General features: G+C 36.3%; 1 protein-coding gene across 5 annotated transcripts in view; it reads left to right on the forward strand.

The window, feature by feature from the left end:
• LOC5578262 (Down syndrome cell adhesion molecule-like protein Dscam2) overlaps positions 1-4,482 on the forward strand; it is a 573,793-nt gene extending 569,311 nt beyond the window's left edge. For all 5 annotated transcript variants that reach the window (XM_021843982.1, XM_021843984.1, XM_021843986.1 and 2 more), the window contains exons 20-21: positions 2,612-2,783; positions 2,896-4,482. In XM_021843982.1, the coding sequence (XP_021699674.1) occupies positions 2,612-2,783; positions 2,896-3,115 (392 nt within the window). In that variant the 3' untranslated portion in view covers positions 3,116-4,482. The remainder of the gene's footprint in view (positions 1-2,611; positions 2,784-2,895) is intronic.
• Positions 4,483-18,830: the final 14,348 nt, after the last annotated feature.

Consider the following 18,830-nt stretch of genomic DNA (forward strand, 5'->3'; position numbering starts at 1 on the left):
TACTAAAATATGATTTTTCGTGGTTTTTTTTACGGTACCAAGATAAAAAGCTTTCAGATTATGTAAAACTAACACCGTTGGCCTTAATTTTTTTTAATTCGAATATTTTTTCTTAGATATGCGGTTACTGGTACACCGACCCTGGAAGAAATCTGAATTAAAAAACCTGTCATTAGACTTCCCCTAAGCTTTTTAACAGCTTTGCCGAAGACACCATCCATCCATTTTGTCTAAAAACTTAACTGTATTCATAAAAGTTATCGATCTCAAAATAGATCTCTAGGCGTTAATGGGTTAATACGGAATTATTGGATATCTGGGTATAGGATATTAATAAATTGAACAAAAATACCAATATGGTGAAATATTAATGTAGGAATTTATATTTCTGAGGGTGATAACTTAGCAAATTTCGACTTCTTAACGTCATAATTTTTAAGATGCTGTTACACAAGCGTGTTGTATGGGGTTGTCCATTAATTACGTAAGAGTTTCCCCTCTCGTTTGAGATTTCTTACGCGCCATACACATTTTTTTTAATTTTCATACAAGAAATCTTATTCTGGGGGGAGGGAGGGTATAAAAACCGCTAGAATTGTCTTACGTAGTAAATGGGCAGCCCCTATAAAAAAAACATATTTTAAACTCATATTATACCTAACGTATATGTTTTGAATATATTAACTTATGTGTATGTAATTTAAATTATATTGAAAGGTGGCAGTTGGAGCTCCAAAGAATTTATCAGTAATCAATATTACAGTATTGAATAATACATTTGCAATTTTTTTCAATTTTTCTTACAATATGGTTAACTTTAGAGGGTTAGATCTGAGTTATTTTTTGGACCGACTTGTATGTTTTTTTTTTCAAACTCATAATAACTTGTGGTTCAACTTTTATTTTTCATTATTATTTTTTTTAACGAGTTCAAAAACAATGACGGTTCGACTAAAGTGTTTTTTTTTTACAAAAATAAATCATTACTATTGTTTAAAACAAAGCAATAGCTCCATGGTACTTTCAGCAAAGTTGTGGGTTTAGACAAGATGAACAAGTTTGCTAAAGACGCTTTAAAAATACTGCCCATACTCGCACAACAATCCCATATTGTTTGGGATTTCCTATATCAATAGGACTGTTATGTGAGTATGGGCGGTAGGGTGGTTTAAAAAATCGTTTTTGTTGCACAACGCTTTTTCAATTCTAGGTGAAATTCCTCCCAAAATTTGGGCTTATTTGAATGAAAACTGAGACTGTACAAGCGCTTCAAAGTTTATATGGAAAAAGCAAGCAATTCACTCAACCCGTCATGATATTTGCCTATGTGTTCTTAAGGGCAAAAGCTGAGCTGATACTGTTAGATACATTTGTCAGCTACAACTTTGCCCAAGACAATTTCAAATCGGATGTCTTAGTAATTAGTTATTGATTTGTGTGTGAGTTGAAAATCTTATGCTATGATAAATGTGCTGCTCTGCAGGCATCAATGGATATATGCAGTAAAACATTTTTTTTTCCTTACTTTTATTTATTAGGCACTCCGTGCACTTGACCACTACTATGCCGAGGATCATATACAGAATCTATTTATATTTTAGTTCTTATTGCTATTTCTCTCATACCGAGCAGGTAGAGGAGAGTGCTGCCGTTGGTCCAATCCATATCCATATCGAAGTCCATTGGTGTGCGGTGGTTCATTTTGCCATGTATATGTGCCGTGTGAGGCAACAGCCTACAAAGAGGGTCAGTGTGTCTCAGTCACCATCCGATACTGACGAAGGATGGATGTATTCCCCAATACACGGTCCATCGTGCGGCGTCTTCTGGTGGCTGGACGGAGTTTTTTGTGTGGGGGGATTGGGAATCGAACCCATGACCTTCCGCTTACGAAGCGAAAGCGTATCCTCGAGGCTACGGGGCCCCCCATACAGTTAAACATAGTAGCCATGATTTATGTGTGCTATCTCTTACGCCAGATGCAGCAGTGTTGCCTGTTCAGAAGATAAATGAACACTGTTGAAGATTTTCCAAATGGATATAAATCGATAACTAATTACTGATGTGCCTGATTTGAAAACGGTCTTCAGCAAAGTTGTGGCTGACAATAGTATCAGTTTAGCTTTAACCCTCAAGAGCGCATGGGCAAACATCATGACCAATTGGATGCATTGGTGCATGCAGTAATTCTCATGTAAACTTTGAAGGGCTTGTGTAGTCTCAGTTTTCATCTAAATGAGCTCAAATTTTGGAATGACACTTAGAATTTGATCTTCTATCGAATAAGCGGTGTGGAGAAAAAATATTTTTTGAACCACTTCAATGGGCAGCATAGGTCTTTCATATTTTGATATATATTCGTCAAAATTTGACTTTGGGCAAATCGTCATAACTATTCAACTCGTGAATGGAAAAAAATGCTAAAAATATATGTTGACAGTGCCTGACGTGTTGTGAAAATTCAATTCAATTCGATTCATAAATAACTGAGATCTATCATATTAAAGTTGATAATTTTGTATTGAAATGAAAAAAAAAGTTGCAAATATATTGTCCAATACTGTATGTTGCACATATCGGAATAACATATTTCTCTACTAATCGATTCCAGACACTCAGGACGAAACCTCTTCGTCTTCTGAGAATTCACCTTCTAGTGTAACTAGAAAGTCGAAACCACCGTACCCGCCGCGAAAATCGGCCAAATCATCGCAGAACCTGGCAAAACGACACGTCCGGAGTTCCAGCGGCTACTCGAGTCACAACGAGGAGACAACGTTTAGGTACATGCACCGATTTCCAAACCACCATCTACCGTCCCACCTACTAATGCAGCCGTCGACTCCAAATAGCCAAAATACCAATGCAACACTTCGCTTTTCTTCCTCGTTCCAGTATATCTAATTATCCAAATTATTCCGATCATATAACGCCGCCAGCCAGGTTCTCCGATATCCTAGGACGGGACGCCACGTTGGCAGTCTCGTCCGTGAATCCCTCCGGGCTGGTGGGCAGTGCCAGCGAGCTCACTAGTACGAAAAAGTCGAGCAATCACTCGCCAAGACCACGTGCCAATCAGAAGCTTCAACGAGAAGCATTCCAAATCAATGTGTGATGGGATTGTTACAGCGATTTTCAGGAGTTTTAGGCCGAGCTCATCAATCATCTCATCTAAGTACTACATGTCGCTAGAATGCGCCAAAACCATAGGGACATCATCGCATTTACTCATCAACCTTTACTCATTTGCTAGCAAATGTGAAAATCCTGAAACAAAAGGGAACTCACTTGGTGAATTCGTGTTTGTTATGTTGTTCTGAAGTAGATTTCTTTCGTCAATACGATTGTCATATTTATAATATAAAGGTAAATATGCCACGAAGTTATTTGAAGTCAATCAACCTTTTTTTTCCATTATTCGGACCATACCTAGAAATGACATTTTGTGTTTGGAATTCATTGGAAATTTCAATTCATGGCATTTTTCCTCACTGCATATCGTTAGTGGAAAAAGAAAAGTAAAAACTGCGCAATGACGTAAAGATACAAGTGAGAACACAAAGAGATTGTTATCGAATACCATAGACTTAACTAGATAGTTATTTGATACAAAAATTTAACACAAAGAGTGAAAACGCGCAACATTCGCCAAAAAAGAAATAGGAAAAGTGATGTGTAAATTCGTTTAGCTATTTTATATCAAGATAATATTTTAACGTCGGTAGTTACCCCTGCGGAAGCAGATTTGTTGAGCGCATCTCAAACAATTGCTTTTTTCCTTACAAAAAAGAAAATCTGTCGCTACATGTTTAGGTTTCAACAATTGACTTTTATAGTAGTTAGTATGGTTACGTTGAACTCTCGTTGATGGGAAGAATTAGTTAGACACTAGAATCACTCCAAAACACACCACTATTATCACCATGTGAGCTTTATTTATACAAGAGCAAGTCAATCTCATTTCACAAGTAGTGACAAGTACAATAAGCCTAGAACGTATCGAATCATGTTGAGCGAATGATGGTCGATTGATTTTATAGTGAATTTATTTAGTTAACCACACACGACTGACTGAGTGTTGTCAAGGGGACTGTTGCAATCTTAGGGGAAAATCTAAGAAAGTATAGAACACACACGAAAAACGAATTAGGATATTATTTTCAAGAATGTATCGATATAATCGATCACTCCAGGAGCCAAGAGGTCGATAGCTGTTAATAAATGTGTAAAAATGAAAAAAATAGTAGTTAATACGGAGAAATAATTGAACAATCTAGTCAAAATGCAACCCCAAGATAGAAATTTGCAAAAACAAATCACAACATTTCACTTCCCAAATGTAAATAAGAGACAAAAATTGAAAAACAAAAACACAAAAACTCACAACTAAAACAGCCAAAATTTTTGTAAGTGGTACTGAAAACTTTTTGCAAAATCATAGTTCATGGGACAGAAACATGTTGTGACTATAAAACTCCAAAAGTAAGAATATCTTCGTATTTATATGGCCAAATCAAAATTCTCTTTGACAGTTTTTAGCAAATAGGTACTGTTATCCAGGGTATATTGATCAGTCCTATGTATATTTCTTTTTTTTTCAAACTTGCAGCTCTATTTGTTCGTACTTTCGTACGACATTGACTTTGAAAGAGAAGGTGCCTTCCACTTAGAGACATTTTGTTCACACGAAACGTTCGATTTTCTTCAGGACCCAATTCATCTTTGATGGTAATGGACAACAGTGTAGTTTGTTTCTGCAGTGCAGTGATAAATAAATTAAATTACTTGTGAAATAGTGGACTTGCCCCGGAACAACGATTTCCATCGCGAGCAAAATTGAATTTTGAAACAGAATAAGTAGGAGGTAAATTATCTCTGACGCTTGTCCTCGTTTAATTTTGCATCCGAAGGGCGTATAAAATGAATTGCTTCTGTACTGATTCTATGCGTTCTTCGTGTACGACATGGTACTGGTTCCATATTTGGTGACAGTATTCCAGAATCGGTCTTACATATGTAACATACAATAGTTTAACAGTATATGGGTCTTGGAAATTGTTACTGAACCACTTAATGAAGCCAAGCATGTTTGATTTGTTAATTATAGAATTATAATGTTCTACAAAAGTGAGTTTAGAGTCTAGGATTACGTCCAAATCCCTTACAATTTTACACTTCTGCACTACTTGATTTCTTAAAAATACTTCAATTGGAGGTGTTACATATTTTCAACTAAATGCTATTGAATTACATTTTTTGACATTGAGTTGGAGTAGACATTTTTTGCACCAGGTAAAGAATAAGTTAATTTCACTCTGGAATTTTTCTGCTTCGCTAGAATTACTTACTTCCATGAAGAGCTTCATGTCGTCTGCATATATATAAAAAAAAACATGTTTCTAAGTGTAAAGGAGATGTCGTTTACATACAAAATAAAAAGAAGTGGGCCTAAATGAGAACCTTGGGGTATCCCAGAGGTTACAGAAATGGGTGCTGATAAGGACTGTTGATTTTATAAAATGGACACTTTGTTTATGCTGTAACTTTTTTATTTATTGATAATATCGTAATCGGGTTTTTATGCATTGTTCAACTGTTATTCTACAATGCTATAAAAATATAAGATCTTAGAAAATGCTTTTGGTTGAAGAGCTAAATAGTTTTTCCAAAAAACTCCTAAGAAAAGCTGATTGTCAAAGTTTAACATTATTTTTCGCATAAGAAAAATCCTCATTTTTATGAACAAATTATATATTTGTATCCTTTACTATTCTACTAAAGGTGTAGCTTTGATAAAAAAATAATTATATTCCACCATTCACTGACATTAGGTAACATTAGAGATTTAACCATAAATGCCCAAACTTGCTGATACACCATCCTTTCACTCCCAGCAAAAGAGAAAAATAAAAAAGGTGCTCAAAACTAGTTTAGATTACTAAATAAAATATATTTGTACAAACGAGAGCTAAATCATGAGTTTAAACTGCAGTCTTAAGTATAAAGTTTACTTTTTATGGTCATTTTACTAAAAAGTCTCATACTTTAAAAATCATGTACGTATTTATATCGATCTACAACCAACTGTAAACGTTTTTCTCCGAATATTTCAATTAATAATCTCAGAATAACATATTGTGAAAATAATATGTGGAATATATAATCGATTTTATTACAGCAGTGTTGCCAATTTCGATGATTGTCATTGTGCTTTGATATGTCTTCTAAATATAAAGCAATTGTTTTTCTATTGTGCTTTAAAGGTGACGTGGGGGCTAAACAAGTAACTCTAGGAAGGCATAATCTATTTTTATTATTAGTAATATATTGGCACTTCCGTCAAGACGTACTTTAAACCAAAATAAATCTATTTATATCAGTTTCCTTCAAATTTAAAACATTTTTCTCCAAAAATATCGGGGAAAAATTATTTTATTTTATCTGTAAAATTGTTGCTCCAAATAAAACAAGATTTTTTCCATCAGGCTTCTGATTTCATTCGAAGAACAAGCCTGTTTTAAAAATAAAAAATATTGATTGGTGAATTTTTCAGCCAATTTCTAACAATCATTGATTTTGATAACCTCCAAAAATCAACCGTTCCATATTCGTGTGTAATGAAATTATTTTGGAGATTATTTTATTCTCATAACATTGTACAATATTAGTCGAACGATGTACAGAATACTGATTGAAATTTCATCGATAAATTAAAAAGATACAGCACGCGCATTGTGTCCACTTTATAAAATGAACAGTCCTTAATTTATTTTGAAAGCGTACTATTTGTTTCCGTTGTGATAGATATGGCTGGATCCAAATCAAGAGTCCTGGCTCCATTCCTATTTTTTGCAGTTTGAAGATTAATAATGGTATGTCGATTCGGTTAAATGCCTTACTGGAGTCAGTGTAGAAGGCTTCTACGTGCTTACCATTGTCCATTGCGTTGAGAATGAAAGATACAAATTCTAGCAGATTGGAAGATGTTGAGTGGCCTTTAAGAAAGTCATGCTGCCTACAAGTAATTTGATTTATTACTTTCTTGAAAATTGTGTCGTTCACGAGAGATTCGAAGAGATTTGTGATACAGGAGGTAATGGCAATTCTGTGATAGTTCCGTATGTTAGATTTTGTACCTGATTTGAAAACAGGCACCAAATACGAGGATTTTCGAACTTCTGGGAATTTCCCAATATTTAGAGACATGTTGAAAAGGCGTTCTAAGGGAAGGATAAGTTCTTCTGGGAGATTTTTGAAGAACATGGGTGCAATCCGGTCCTGCTCCCTTTGATGCGTCCATGTTTTTTAGTGCCGACAAGATTTCTTGTTGTGATAGTTTTTCAATAGATATACTGTTAGAAATTTTTGGGAAAAAAGAAAAGAAATTGCGGTCGCGGTCTTCTTCGGAGTAGGTGGTATACACTTCTTGGAAGAAATCAGCAAAGAGATTGTTGATATCGGAAGAGTTTTCACCTACGTTTCCGTCAAAATGCATTCGCGAAGGGAAATTGCTACTTTTGAATTTAGTGTTCACATATTAAAAAAAAGTTTTTAGGACATGATTTGACTTCGGATTCGACCTTACGATTATATTCTTCATGTACGGAGTTAACGGCTGAGTTGAGTAGGTTACATATGCCATTATAATTTTGTAAGTTCGTGTCCGTATTTTCTTTTTTGTATAATTTATGCGCTTTCTGTTTCTTGTTCTTCAGGTTTTTCAGTTGTGGGCTAAACCACACCGGTAATTTGTTATTCTATATACGTCTTCTTCTTCTTCTTGTTGGCACAGTTTCATTAATTATTTGTTGAATAATTGAATGAAATTTGTCTACTTCGGTGTCGTCATTTCCTTCAATACTTATAATATGTTGCCAATTAATTGTACATAGTCTCCGTTTTGCTTCTTTGTTATTTGCTTTATTGTATTCCGGCACTTCCTCGTACTCCCAGTCGCTGGGGAGAGAAGTTTTGTGTATGAAGATATAGTATTCAATTGCTGTGTGAAATACTTAATTTATGCATAGAGGTGATAATGATGTCGGATTGCGTTGGTTAAAGTCGCCATAAATATGCAATATTATTTCAGGTTTCATATTTGAAATAATAGTTTCGACAATTTGGAAGAATACACGGATGAAAAAATATGCGTTTCGTTATTAATTAGAGCTTTAGCCCATATATTTTCGAATTCTGTGTGTTTCTTCTTCTTCTTCTTGTTCTTGGCATTTTTACGTCCTTAATTTTTCAATTGAAAACATAGGTCATAATCAATCGATTACTGCACTTATTTCTAATGGCATTATCATTTGTACCATTATTCTTGCCACACGCGTGATATCACAACAAATTCAACTATCAACAAAGAATCCGGAAATAGTGTAAATTGTGTGATCTTTTCTATGCTGCGCACGGTGCGTTTTCAATCCAAACCCCTTTTTTGACGGTTCTTTTACTAATCACCAGATGTCTAAGTGATCGTTTAGTTTTGAAAATATTAGCCTATTGATTCATGTGTCCGGGTACAAGTGCACGACATGCTTCATTATTTCCGACATTTAGGTTTTCGTTCTACTTCGTCGTAAGCGCTATTATTCGTCGTATCAAACATAAAATGTTTCACAACGGCGGATATTCCAACTTACCTGCAACATAGATTAATTTTCCAAGTGTAATTTTGTGAAAGCTGTTATTGTTCGTACACATGTATACCAAAAATGCAATAAAACTATTGTATTTCTTAAAATAACTTCAGTTAAATAGCTTTGCATTTTTTCACCGAAATCGCATGGACGAACACGTTACACCACTTTACGATACAAGTTTCTTCCCGCCCCTCTCCCAGACAACCAGAATGTACGTATAACCAAATCACCTTTTGCGTTATGCAATGCTTATATGTGCAAAGTTTCACATAGAAGATGTCGTGAAAAGGCCTTATACGTACACAAGTGGAGGCGATATACGTGTTTATTTTATATGATGAAACCTAACATGCAATGCGTGTGTGTAGATTTTCTTGCGAATTAGTCTGTACTCTTATGCGACTTCAGTTATGATAACAAACTTTATTTGACAGCTGCTACGGATTGATCCGACTTACTTTGTACAAGTATACGGGACGTACATATGTACATATGAACTCATGAAATAGCGTTTTATGCGAAGAAACTCATCAATCAAATGTTTTGATCCACCATGTAGTGCGGGAGTGATGCAGTTTTTACAAATAAGCGACTTTTTTTCGTATACTGCAATGCGACTTCTGGTTGTCTGGGCTGTGTGACTTACTTCGCCGGGCACTTATTCTCACTATGGAAAACTTTCATAGTTTTTCACTGAAGGAATTCATTCCAATTACACGCCGTAAAAGTTCTATGATTCGCGAAATTTTATGAAATTTCCTCAACGACCGCGAATAATTGAGAATGTAAATAAAGTTCAATCCGTCGTACTGAGAAAAAAAACCTTTGTGTGCGGCGCTTTGATAAGCGATAAGCGAATTTCGAAAGCTATGAAATTTGGCGCTTAGAACACTTTTGCGTATAACGCGCCTTGACTAGACAAACAAATGTTCAGAAGACACCAAAACCCTATCTCTTATATTTTTCAAGTTATTAATTTATTCCGCTTAATTTCAATCCGTGGACCAATGTGCAGTGGACGGTTATGTCCTTTGAAGGAAGCACCACACTGGACAATGGATTAGCATGCAACGAAAATTTTTACGAACTGAAGCGGGAATCGAACCCACACTCCTTGACACGATGCGGCCAAATGCTTGGTGACACTAACCGCACGGCCACTAAGCCCACAATTAGCAGTTGGAAATGCAAAACTTGACTATTTCAGCCAACTTGCATGCAAGTTTGCCACCCCCTTCCACACTTTAATGACCAGTGCGGTTTATGAAAGGCTCTATATTTAATCACACAAATTGTGAAAACATGCATCTGGAAAACAATACTTAATCGCTGTTGAAAATTTACTGCTTTCCACGTTTTGGGAATTAAACGTTTTGACATTCGATGTTCGACATTTTGTCCCTACACCGAGTCATCGTCTACAAATAAGCAGTTGTTGAAACATGAATATTTCAGTGAATTTCTCCTGTTTTTGCATTATCTTTGTTTTGCTGCATACAGTTATTAAACTTGCATAGTCGGATTGCAAGTTATTTATAATTTTGTATTGATACTGATTCGAAAAATATCGAAGAGATTTACACCACTTTGTCCTGATTCGACAGTCAAATTGAAAAACATGCATGAATATGCATTGCTATTGCAAAAATACCACGTAAAACGTTCCCACTTTGCGCAGTCTCAACATCTAATACCTTGTAATATTAATTCCTTGAACTTCAGTACCACTTACAAAACCAAAAGCATTGCCAATGAAATTTCGCAATACCAAAATTATTTTGGAGGATAAGGAAGGAAGTGAAAAAGCAGCGCCTTAGATTTACCGTGTAAATAGTATCCTGCCAAATTCATAAAATTACTTTCAACCACGCATCCACTGAAGAGTTCCCGCTAAATCAGTTTCCGAAATTGCAACTTTCACATTCCGCATCATTAATCTGTTTTCCAAGCAGGCTTCTTTAAATACAACGCGTACACCAACGTGAATACGACTGATAGTGATTAGGTTAATTATGTTTCAAGCACGTCATGGACATGAGCCTATTGGAACACTCAAGCGAATTCGATAGAATTAATGAGATCGCGTGGAAGCAACACTGATATGACAATATTGAACGAACCCATTCCAGGTGTGTTTAGCATATTATAGTTTTTAAACTAGGAGCAGGAGCAGGAAAGTGACACTGAAGAAAAAAGAAAAAATATATTTGTGGAAATGTCGTAGCCAAACATACCAGAAACAGTTAGAACCATGCGGATAGTCAGCAAAAATACTCTCAAATAAATACTGAAACAAACCAAACCATACAGAAAAGCAAAAATATGAACAAGACACAACAAACAATAGCAGACATATACCTCGAATTTTATTTCTTTCCTCAAACAACGGAAAACAGCCATGTAATGCTATTTGCTACTCTTGGCTATAAAGTTATCGCAGCATTCTAAACATAGAGCAGCAAAGATGCTCAAATTGCAAAAGATAGTAAAATTTCGGCTTCTTATCGATCGAATGACTCTCACACACATCTTTGGCCATGGAAATTGACGGTTAAGCAAAATTCAAGCATCTTGTCAATGTCGGCATCAAAATCCATTTTGGTATTATGGAATTTTACTGTAAACACTAACGAATTGTCAAAAAAAAAAAACAACAAAACAAGAAACGAAAGAAAAAGTGAAAATATACTATATTGATGATTTTCCGTTTGACTAACGATTCGGAGCTGAAAGAAATCCAATGCATTTAAAATAAAGCTTTCACCATTTGAAACCATATTTGATTACAAACACTTTCATTTTTTTATTTCTTTATTAGTATCATTTCAAACATCGCATTAATTTTCTGTACCAGGTGTTCTATGTTAAGCAACACTTTCATTCTAATAACCACAACTAAATTAAACTTTAATAAACATTTTGTCTACAAAATATTCCAATTCAATTGCCGTAGCGGTTCAGAATTTTTACAGGTGTGTTCATTTCACCTACCTACTTATAAGAGAAAAAACACTTTCAATTAACTTCAGCTAACTTAACCAAAATATATAACATAATATTCGTGGCAATAGAAAATTTCGACTATTTTGTCTAAAATTATTAATAATTTTATTCATTTATTGTTCTAATGATTCAACATTGGATATTATATGTAATTCACTCGTGCTATACTGTCGTGAATCGCAAGTCAGTCCAATCTGCATTTCCGCCAAAATTGAGTTCAATGATATATATTTTGAACGGAAAAATTAAGAAAAAAAAAACAACAAATAAAATTGTCACCTAATTAAAAGTAATCGCATAACATCCCCACTACAGATTGCCGTACCGTGTAACACGAAAAAAATCAGAACACGTTATCTTTATCTTTTTATTTTTCTCAGATAGATATCATAATGAAAAGCAAATTGTGGAAGTTTCATCAAGATTGAAACATGTTCAAATCATCTGGATTTTTTTAAATATTCATTATGGAAACAAGTTTGTAAACTTCAAGTTGATTTTCTCAATGTCTACTTTTACAGATGGGACTGACTTGCGATTCACGGTAGTATTCCAGGGAAGCTTCACAATCATTTCAAATTTTATTTTGAATCCTATGCAGAACTTCCTTCCTGGTATTACAACAGCTAGGGTAAGTGTTCCCTTAGTTGTAGGTGTTCCTATAGTTGCGCTAGATTTATTCCCGTTCCCGTTTTCACTGATTTTATTACATTAGCCGCAGAACCGACACTGCCAATCGACGTATTGGCTCTTTCATACACGGAAAAGTTGAAAAGAGCGTTCGAATTGCTTTAAAACTGATGAAATATCACTAAAATTGCTAAAACTTTTCGCACTTGTTTCAATAGTTGCGGTAAAGTGTTCCTATAGTGGAGGATCCCAGAAGAAAACAACGGATATCGCAACTATAGAAACACAAATTAAAAATATACCGCAACTAAAGGAATAGTGGAGGTATAATTTTTCACTGACATGCCGTGGGTTACTGCGATGAAATCATTTGTCTCATTAAGTCAATGGTCGTTACTTCCCGTTACAACAGTAACATGTACATTAATTGCGCTTCTTGAATTCAGGCGGTAAAATGAAGTTCTATCGTGCTTAGTAGCTCCACTATTGGTACATCTACCTTAGTCCAAATTGGTACAGCATACAACATGGCTGGCCTGAACATTTGTTTGAAGATCAAAAGCTTGTTCTTAAGACAAACTTTCGATTTTCTGTTGATATGTGAATACAGACATTTGATATATTTGTTACATTTGGCTTGAATGCCCTCAATGTAATTTTTGAAAGTTAAATTTTTATCTAGCTTGAGCACGAGCTACTTAACTTCATCTGAACAATTTATTGGAACCCCTCTCATCGTCACATGGTTTTTGTGGGAACAGTGTTGGAAGCATTAGGGGAAATCTTCATTTTTTGCATTTTTGCAAATATGAAGAAAAACTATCTCCAAGAATTTCTCAAGCGATTTCTTCTGGTATTCCTTCAGAGATTCCTCTAGAAAATCATCTAAGGATTCAGGATATCTTCAAATTTTTCTCCAGAAATTTCTCTTGGAGTTGCACTAGAACAATTTCTTCAAGGATTATTCGAGATATTTCTCTAGTGATTTATCCAGAACTTCTTCTGAGGATTCCTCCACGGATACATACACAGATATTCCCAAGTAGTCCTCTCGAGATTCATCCAGGAATTATTCTGGAGATTTCTTCCGCTCTAGGAATTCTATCAGGAATTCGTCTAGGTGTTCAACACCTTATAAATTCCTCAAGGTTTTGTTACAGGAATACTTCAGAGTTACCACGAGGAAAATCGCTGCATGGCTTATTCTAATGATTTCTTTTGATAGTCTTCTAAGGATTCACCAAAAATTTCTCCAGGGACACGTTCTGGACCTCCAAATAACCCTCAACGGATTCCTCCAAGAGTTCCTCTTCAAATTCCTTCAGAGATTCTCCCATGAATTTTATCAGAAATTATCCTAAGAATCACTTAAGGATTTATATTAGGAAAATCTCTTCAAAAATTCCTCCACTAAAAGCTCTACATAAATTTCTTTTGGACAATCTCCTCATGGTTTCTTGCAGAGATTTCTCCTGGAATTTTTCTAAGGGTTATAGCAGGGATCCTACTAAGGATTATGCCATGGAATCCTTCAGAGATTATTTCAGGGGTTTCTCTAGTAAAACCTATACAGCAATTCTTGCAAAGATTTCTTCAGCTTTTGCTTTAAGAATTTCTCAAAGGATTGCTTCGGAAAATATCTACATGGTTTCCTCTAGAAATGGTTCCAGGGATGAGCAGAATGCATCCCTCCATAGGCTCCTGCAAGAGATTCTCTAGGGATTCTTCCAGGACTTTTACCGGGGATGCCTCTAGGGATTACACTAGATTTTTTCCAGAGGTTCCTCGAGGGATTTATATAGGAAACCTTTCGGAAAATTATCCAGGGTTTTCTCATAAAACTTTTTCAGGAAAGGAGTTCTTAGAGGAATCTCTAAAACAAATTGCGAAGGAAATCCTGGAAGAATTAAAATAAATTTTGATAAAATGCCTGGAGGAATTCATGAGCGAATCTCTGTAGGAATCTCTAGAGAAATTTTTAGTGAAATCCCTGGAGGATGATGCCTACAACGAAACTCTGAAGAAGGAGAAATTTCAAGGCGAATCCCTGGAGGATTACCTGAAAAATCATTAGAATAATTCATGTACTGTTGAGGAAACCCTAAAGGAGTTCATGAAGTTATTTATTATAGAATCCCTAGATGAATTTCAGAATCTAGTGAACTACTAGAGGAAATTCTGTAGAAATCATTGGAGAAATATCTGGAGTAATCCTTGAAGAAATCGTCGAACTATAATTTAAAAAAAGCCTTAGAGTAAAGTGGGGCAAAAGTTCGAGTGGGGTAAGAGTTTCTTTTTAAGATTTCTAGCTCAATTCAAAACAAATCTTATAAATGTCATTGTGGTTCGAATGCTATTCAAGTAAGAGACTTTCAATCCAAATATCATAAAAATCGATTGAGATTTGGAAAAGTTATGGCTATTTGTTGTTTTTCGACGTGAATATTGTAATTTTTGGTCAAACTTTCGTAGCATGGAACCAATTGAAGATAAAATCTTTTTCAATATTTTATGTAAGGGCGTTTCTTGGCCTATCATAAGGTTGCTTTGAGGTGTATTATTTTTTGCATAAATGCTTGTAAACAATTTTTGGCCCATAGTGGGGCAAAAGTTCGAATAAGCGGGGCAAAAGTTCGACCCATGTATAAAATCACGGAAAAATTTGCAAATTGCCTAAAATCCAGATATTATCTTCAAATTTAGTTAAATTTGTCTGATCGTGTGAAAACTGTCACCAAAATTTAACAATTCCACTTAGTTTTGCGAAAAACTGCTATTTTTTAATATATTACAATTAACCCGGTTTTGGGCAATTTTTTGATGAAAATTCAGTGTGTATTTTTTGTCCAACTTAAGTTTACGGCTGGTGTAAAGTATGCCTGTCATAAAAGGATCGATATTTTGTGGTTTGTTTTGATTGCTATTATTTTCCTGGAAACTTTGATTATACCACTAAGGTCGAACTTTTGCCCCACCTTACTCTAAAGACATTTCTGCAGAGATTTTCTTGGAGGAATCCATAGAGGAGAACCCGACCATACGGAAGAAACAAAATTATAACAGAGTGTGTTGTTCTGATATAATTTTATTATATCACCAGTTGTTATAAAACATGTACCGTTAGTAATAAAAGTTACAAAAATTCTAACCATCTAATAAATAAGGAATAAGGTATAGTGGGGGAAGTGTATCAGTGGGGTAAGTGGATCATTCGTCAATATTAAGCATAAATACTTGAATATGTTGGAATGTTTTCGCACCATTGCTCCATTTTAGGTTATATTCTTACGTCCACACTGATACTATTGTTACAATGGTACTAAACGTACACTAACACAAGCAAACTTGTAAGCTGCGAAAAATTATTAATTTTAAAATGGTTTTCCATTATTCAAAATTCCATTGTATCTCTGTCTAAAATCGAAAACTATTGGTTTTTTCGACACATGGTGAGCATTTCAGTTCTAATTGAATGAACCACAATGAAAAATATGTGATTTTTGTAAATAATTACAGATATATTGTACATGGTACACTAACCCCTACTTTTTAATGGGGTGGGGTTAGTGCATCAAGTAATATTATCATTTATTGGCAGACTGCTTACGAGAATTTTAATAAGTTTTAATATCCGCAAATGTTGTTTTGCTTTATTAATTTTAATTCCCAGTTTTAATTTGTCAAATTCACCATAGAGTTAATCCACCTAAAGGTTTGTTTAGCCTTTCTGGTATGAAAAAAATATAAAAAATAATACCGGGTACCCCCGTTGGTTTGACCACATTTAATCTGAACACTTTTTAATCTGTACCCCGCTAATTTGCACATCGTTCAGATTAAAAATGGTTCAAACGTCATTTAGCTCATGGAACGGAGTGAAGCGAGATGGAATGCTGTGGAACGGAACGCAGAATGAAAACAAAACAGTGAAACAGGTAACCAGAAACACTTTTCTAGGGTGACTAGATGTTTAAATTGAAAATGAACCCCGATGGTTTGCATGAGGTACCGTTCAAATTAGCGGGGGTGCACGGTAATTTCAAAACTTACACGAAATTTTTCGTGGTTCATCTAAGCTGAGTTGCAAAAGAGCTAAATATACTAATTCTCAAATTGAAAACATGTTATCGTACCTTATTTGACCATATAGATTATTTTGGACAGATGATACGAACATATTCAAAAATGGAATAAAAAAAATTCAGTTTGTTATTTAAAAATAATGTAACTTATATTTTCAAACTACGAGTGTTTTTCGGAAACATTGTTAGGAATAATCCTACAATACTTCTGTGTATGAATGGACAATACCTTTTGTGTATAAATGGATGAATTTTCTCCAAATTATTTTAGTTCCAATGTTTTTTTTGGCGCAAATTTTTTAGTCCCTCATACTCAATACATAACAATCAGAAAAATCGAAATATTCGATTATTTGAAGTATATTATTTGTTATTCACAGGAAAAAGTTTGAATTAAATTATTCACGTTAGCTGTACACCACAATTAAGTTGACTATTAATTTTATTGTATCCAATTACCCAACGGTACCTTATAACAAATCCTATCATAATTATAGTAACATTATTACATAATGCAAATTGTGTTACTATTTCGGATGTTATTCACAACCAAATTACAAATTGTTCGAGCGCGAACTATGTCGGCATCGAAGGGCTTTCTTCGCTGCCTTGGCAGCCACCGAAAAGTGTTTAAGTTCGGCAAAACACGTGAGAATACCTGACAGAGGACTTGAGTCGCTACAAGCGGGGGTTCCAGAACACCACCACGCTTTCTTCAACGGTAGGTCACTAGCGCTCGTCCACCTTTGCCCTAAGGTCGGACCGATACACACAACGCGAAAACCAACGAATTCCCTTGGTAACCGGGCACTTAGAAAAGTCACACACGCACTATATCACCACCGCACAATAACGAAAACGGCTAAGTCTCTTGGTAACGGGGGATTTGTGATTTTTCTCACTCGACCGAGAACAAAGAATAAAGCGACGCAGATTGACCGTACGTTATACACGTTTGACTTTCTATTTTCGAATTGACCAACGATATAATAGGTACATAGAATAAATGGGTTTGCTACCTATTGTCTTACAGATTGTGCGTATGAGCGCTCGCCTCACCTCTCTCACAATTTCTCGCATATAGTGCACAATGGGGTAGTGTAGGGATTGTAGCAATTTTGGCAAAATGAAATACAATTAATTATATATAAATCACGGAGTAGATGGGTCCGGCTCCAACATTCAGGCCACCTTGGAACACGGAGGTGTTCCAAACTTCATTGTTTGACGAATTCAGCGTATCGGTTTTCAGATGGGCATCTCTACGGATGATGATCGCTCCGTCGTAGATCCTCGCCAAAGACCGGGAACAAAAAAGAGAAGACCAGGTAGATCGAACGACTCAGCTTAGAGGTATTGGAAACGTAATTACCTGTACTAAGCGCGGGTGCGCTTCGAGCAAGTTCTCCCTTGCGGGTTGCTCTACCTGTAACGATTAGATGGTTGGATCCGGTGATGGCAGTAGAGCGATCTTCGCTACCACACGAACGATGTCCTTTCCCGGTGCTGTCCGGAGTGTCACTACTCGGACGACACCATCCTTCCCCGGATGAAGCTTGACGATCCTTCCGAGCGGCCAACTGGCCGGATGAACGTTGTCTTCCTTGATGACTACGATGCGGTCAACCTCGACGGCGACCGGTGGTTTGCAGCCCTTAGTAGCTCTTGACTGCATTTGTTGCAGGTACTCCGGATACCAGCGAGCCCAGATGTTCTGCAGGTGTTTCTGGACTAGCTCGTACGACTCCAGACGGTTGTCGGGAATCTCACGCAGATCAGGTTCGGGTACCGCTTGTAGATTGGCTCCGACGAGAAAGTGTCCTGGAGTTAGGACCTCCATATCCAACGGTTCGCTTGGCATCGGCGTTAGCGGACGGGAGTTCAGGCACATTTCGACTTGAGTCAAGAGAGTGACCATCGGTTCGTAGGCGATGTTGGAGTTACCAACGGTTTTCAGGAGATGCTTCTTCGCTGACATGAAAGCGGCCTCCCACAGACCTCTGAAATGTGGTGCTCGCGGTGGGATAAATTTCCACTCGTTCTCGGAGCACCATCTGAAGATTCTGTTTCGATCACGGTTGTCCACCTTCAGCATTCGGTAGACACGGTTGAGTGCGTGCGACGCACCCTTAAAGGTTGTGGCATTGTCCGAGTGCAGCTCGGCGATTCTTCCTCTGCGGGCGACGACCCGGCGAAGTGCTGCCAAAAAGGCCGCCGTAGTAAGGTCGCTCACAAGCTCGATGTGCACTGCCTTTGTAGCGAAGCAGACGAAGATAGCTACGTAGGCCTTCGTTGGAGCACGATTACGGACGGATGACTTGATGAAGAATGGACCGCAGTAATCGACTCCGCAAACGGAGAACGGGCGAGTTGGTGAGACTCGGGATGCCGGTAGATCTGCTGTGCTCTGCTGGACTAGTGTGGACTTGCTACGAAAACAAGTGTGGCAATGGTGAAAGACGGATTTTGA

The sequence above is a fragment of the Aedes aegypti genome, chromosome 2 (assembly GCF_002204515.2).
Source record: "Aedes aegypti strain LVP_AGWG chromosome 2, AaegL5.0 Primary Assembly, whole genome shotgun sequence".
Taxonomy (NCBI): Eukaryota; Metazoa; Arthropoda; class Insecta; order Diptera; family Culicidae; genus Aedes; species Aedes aegypti.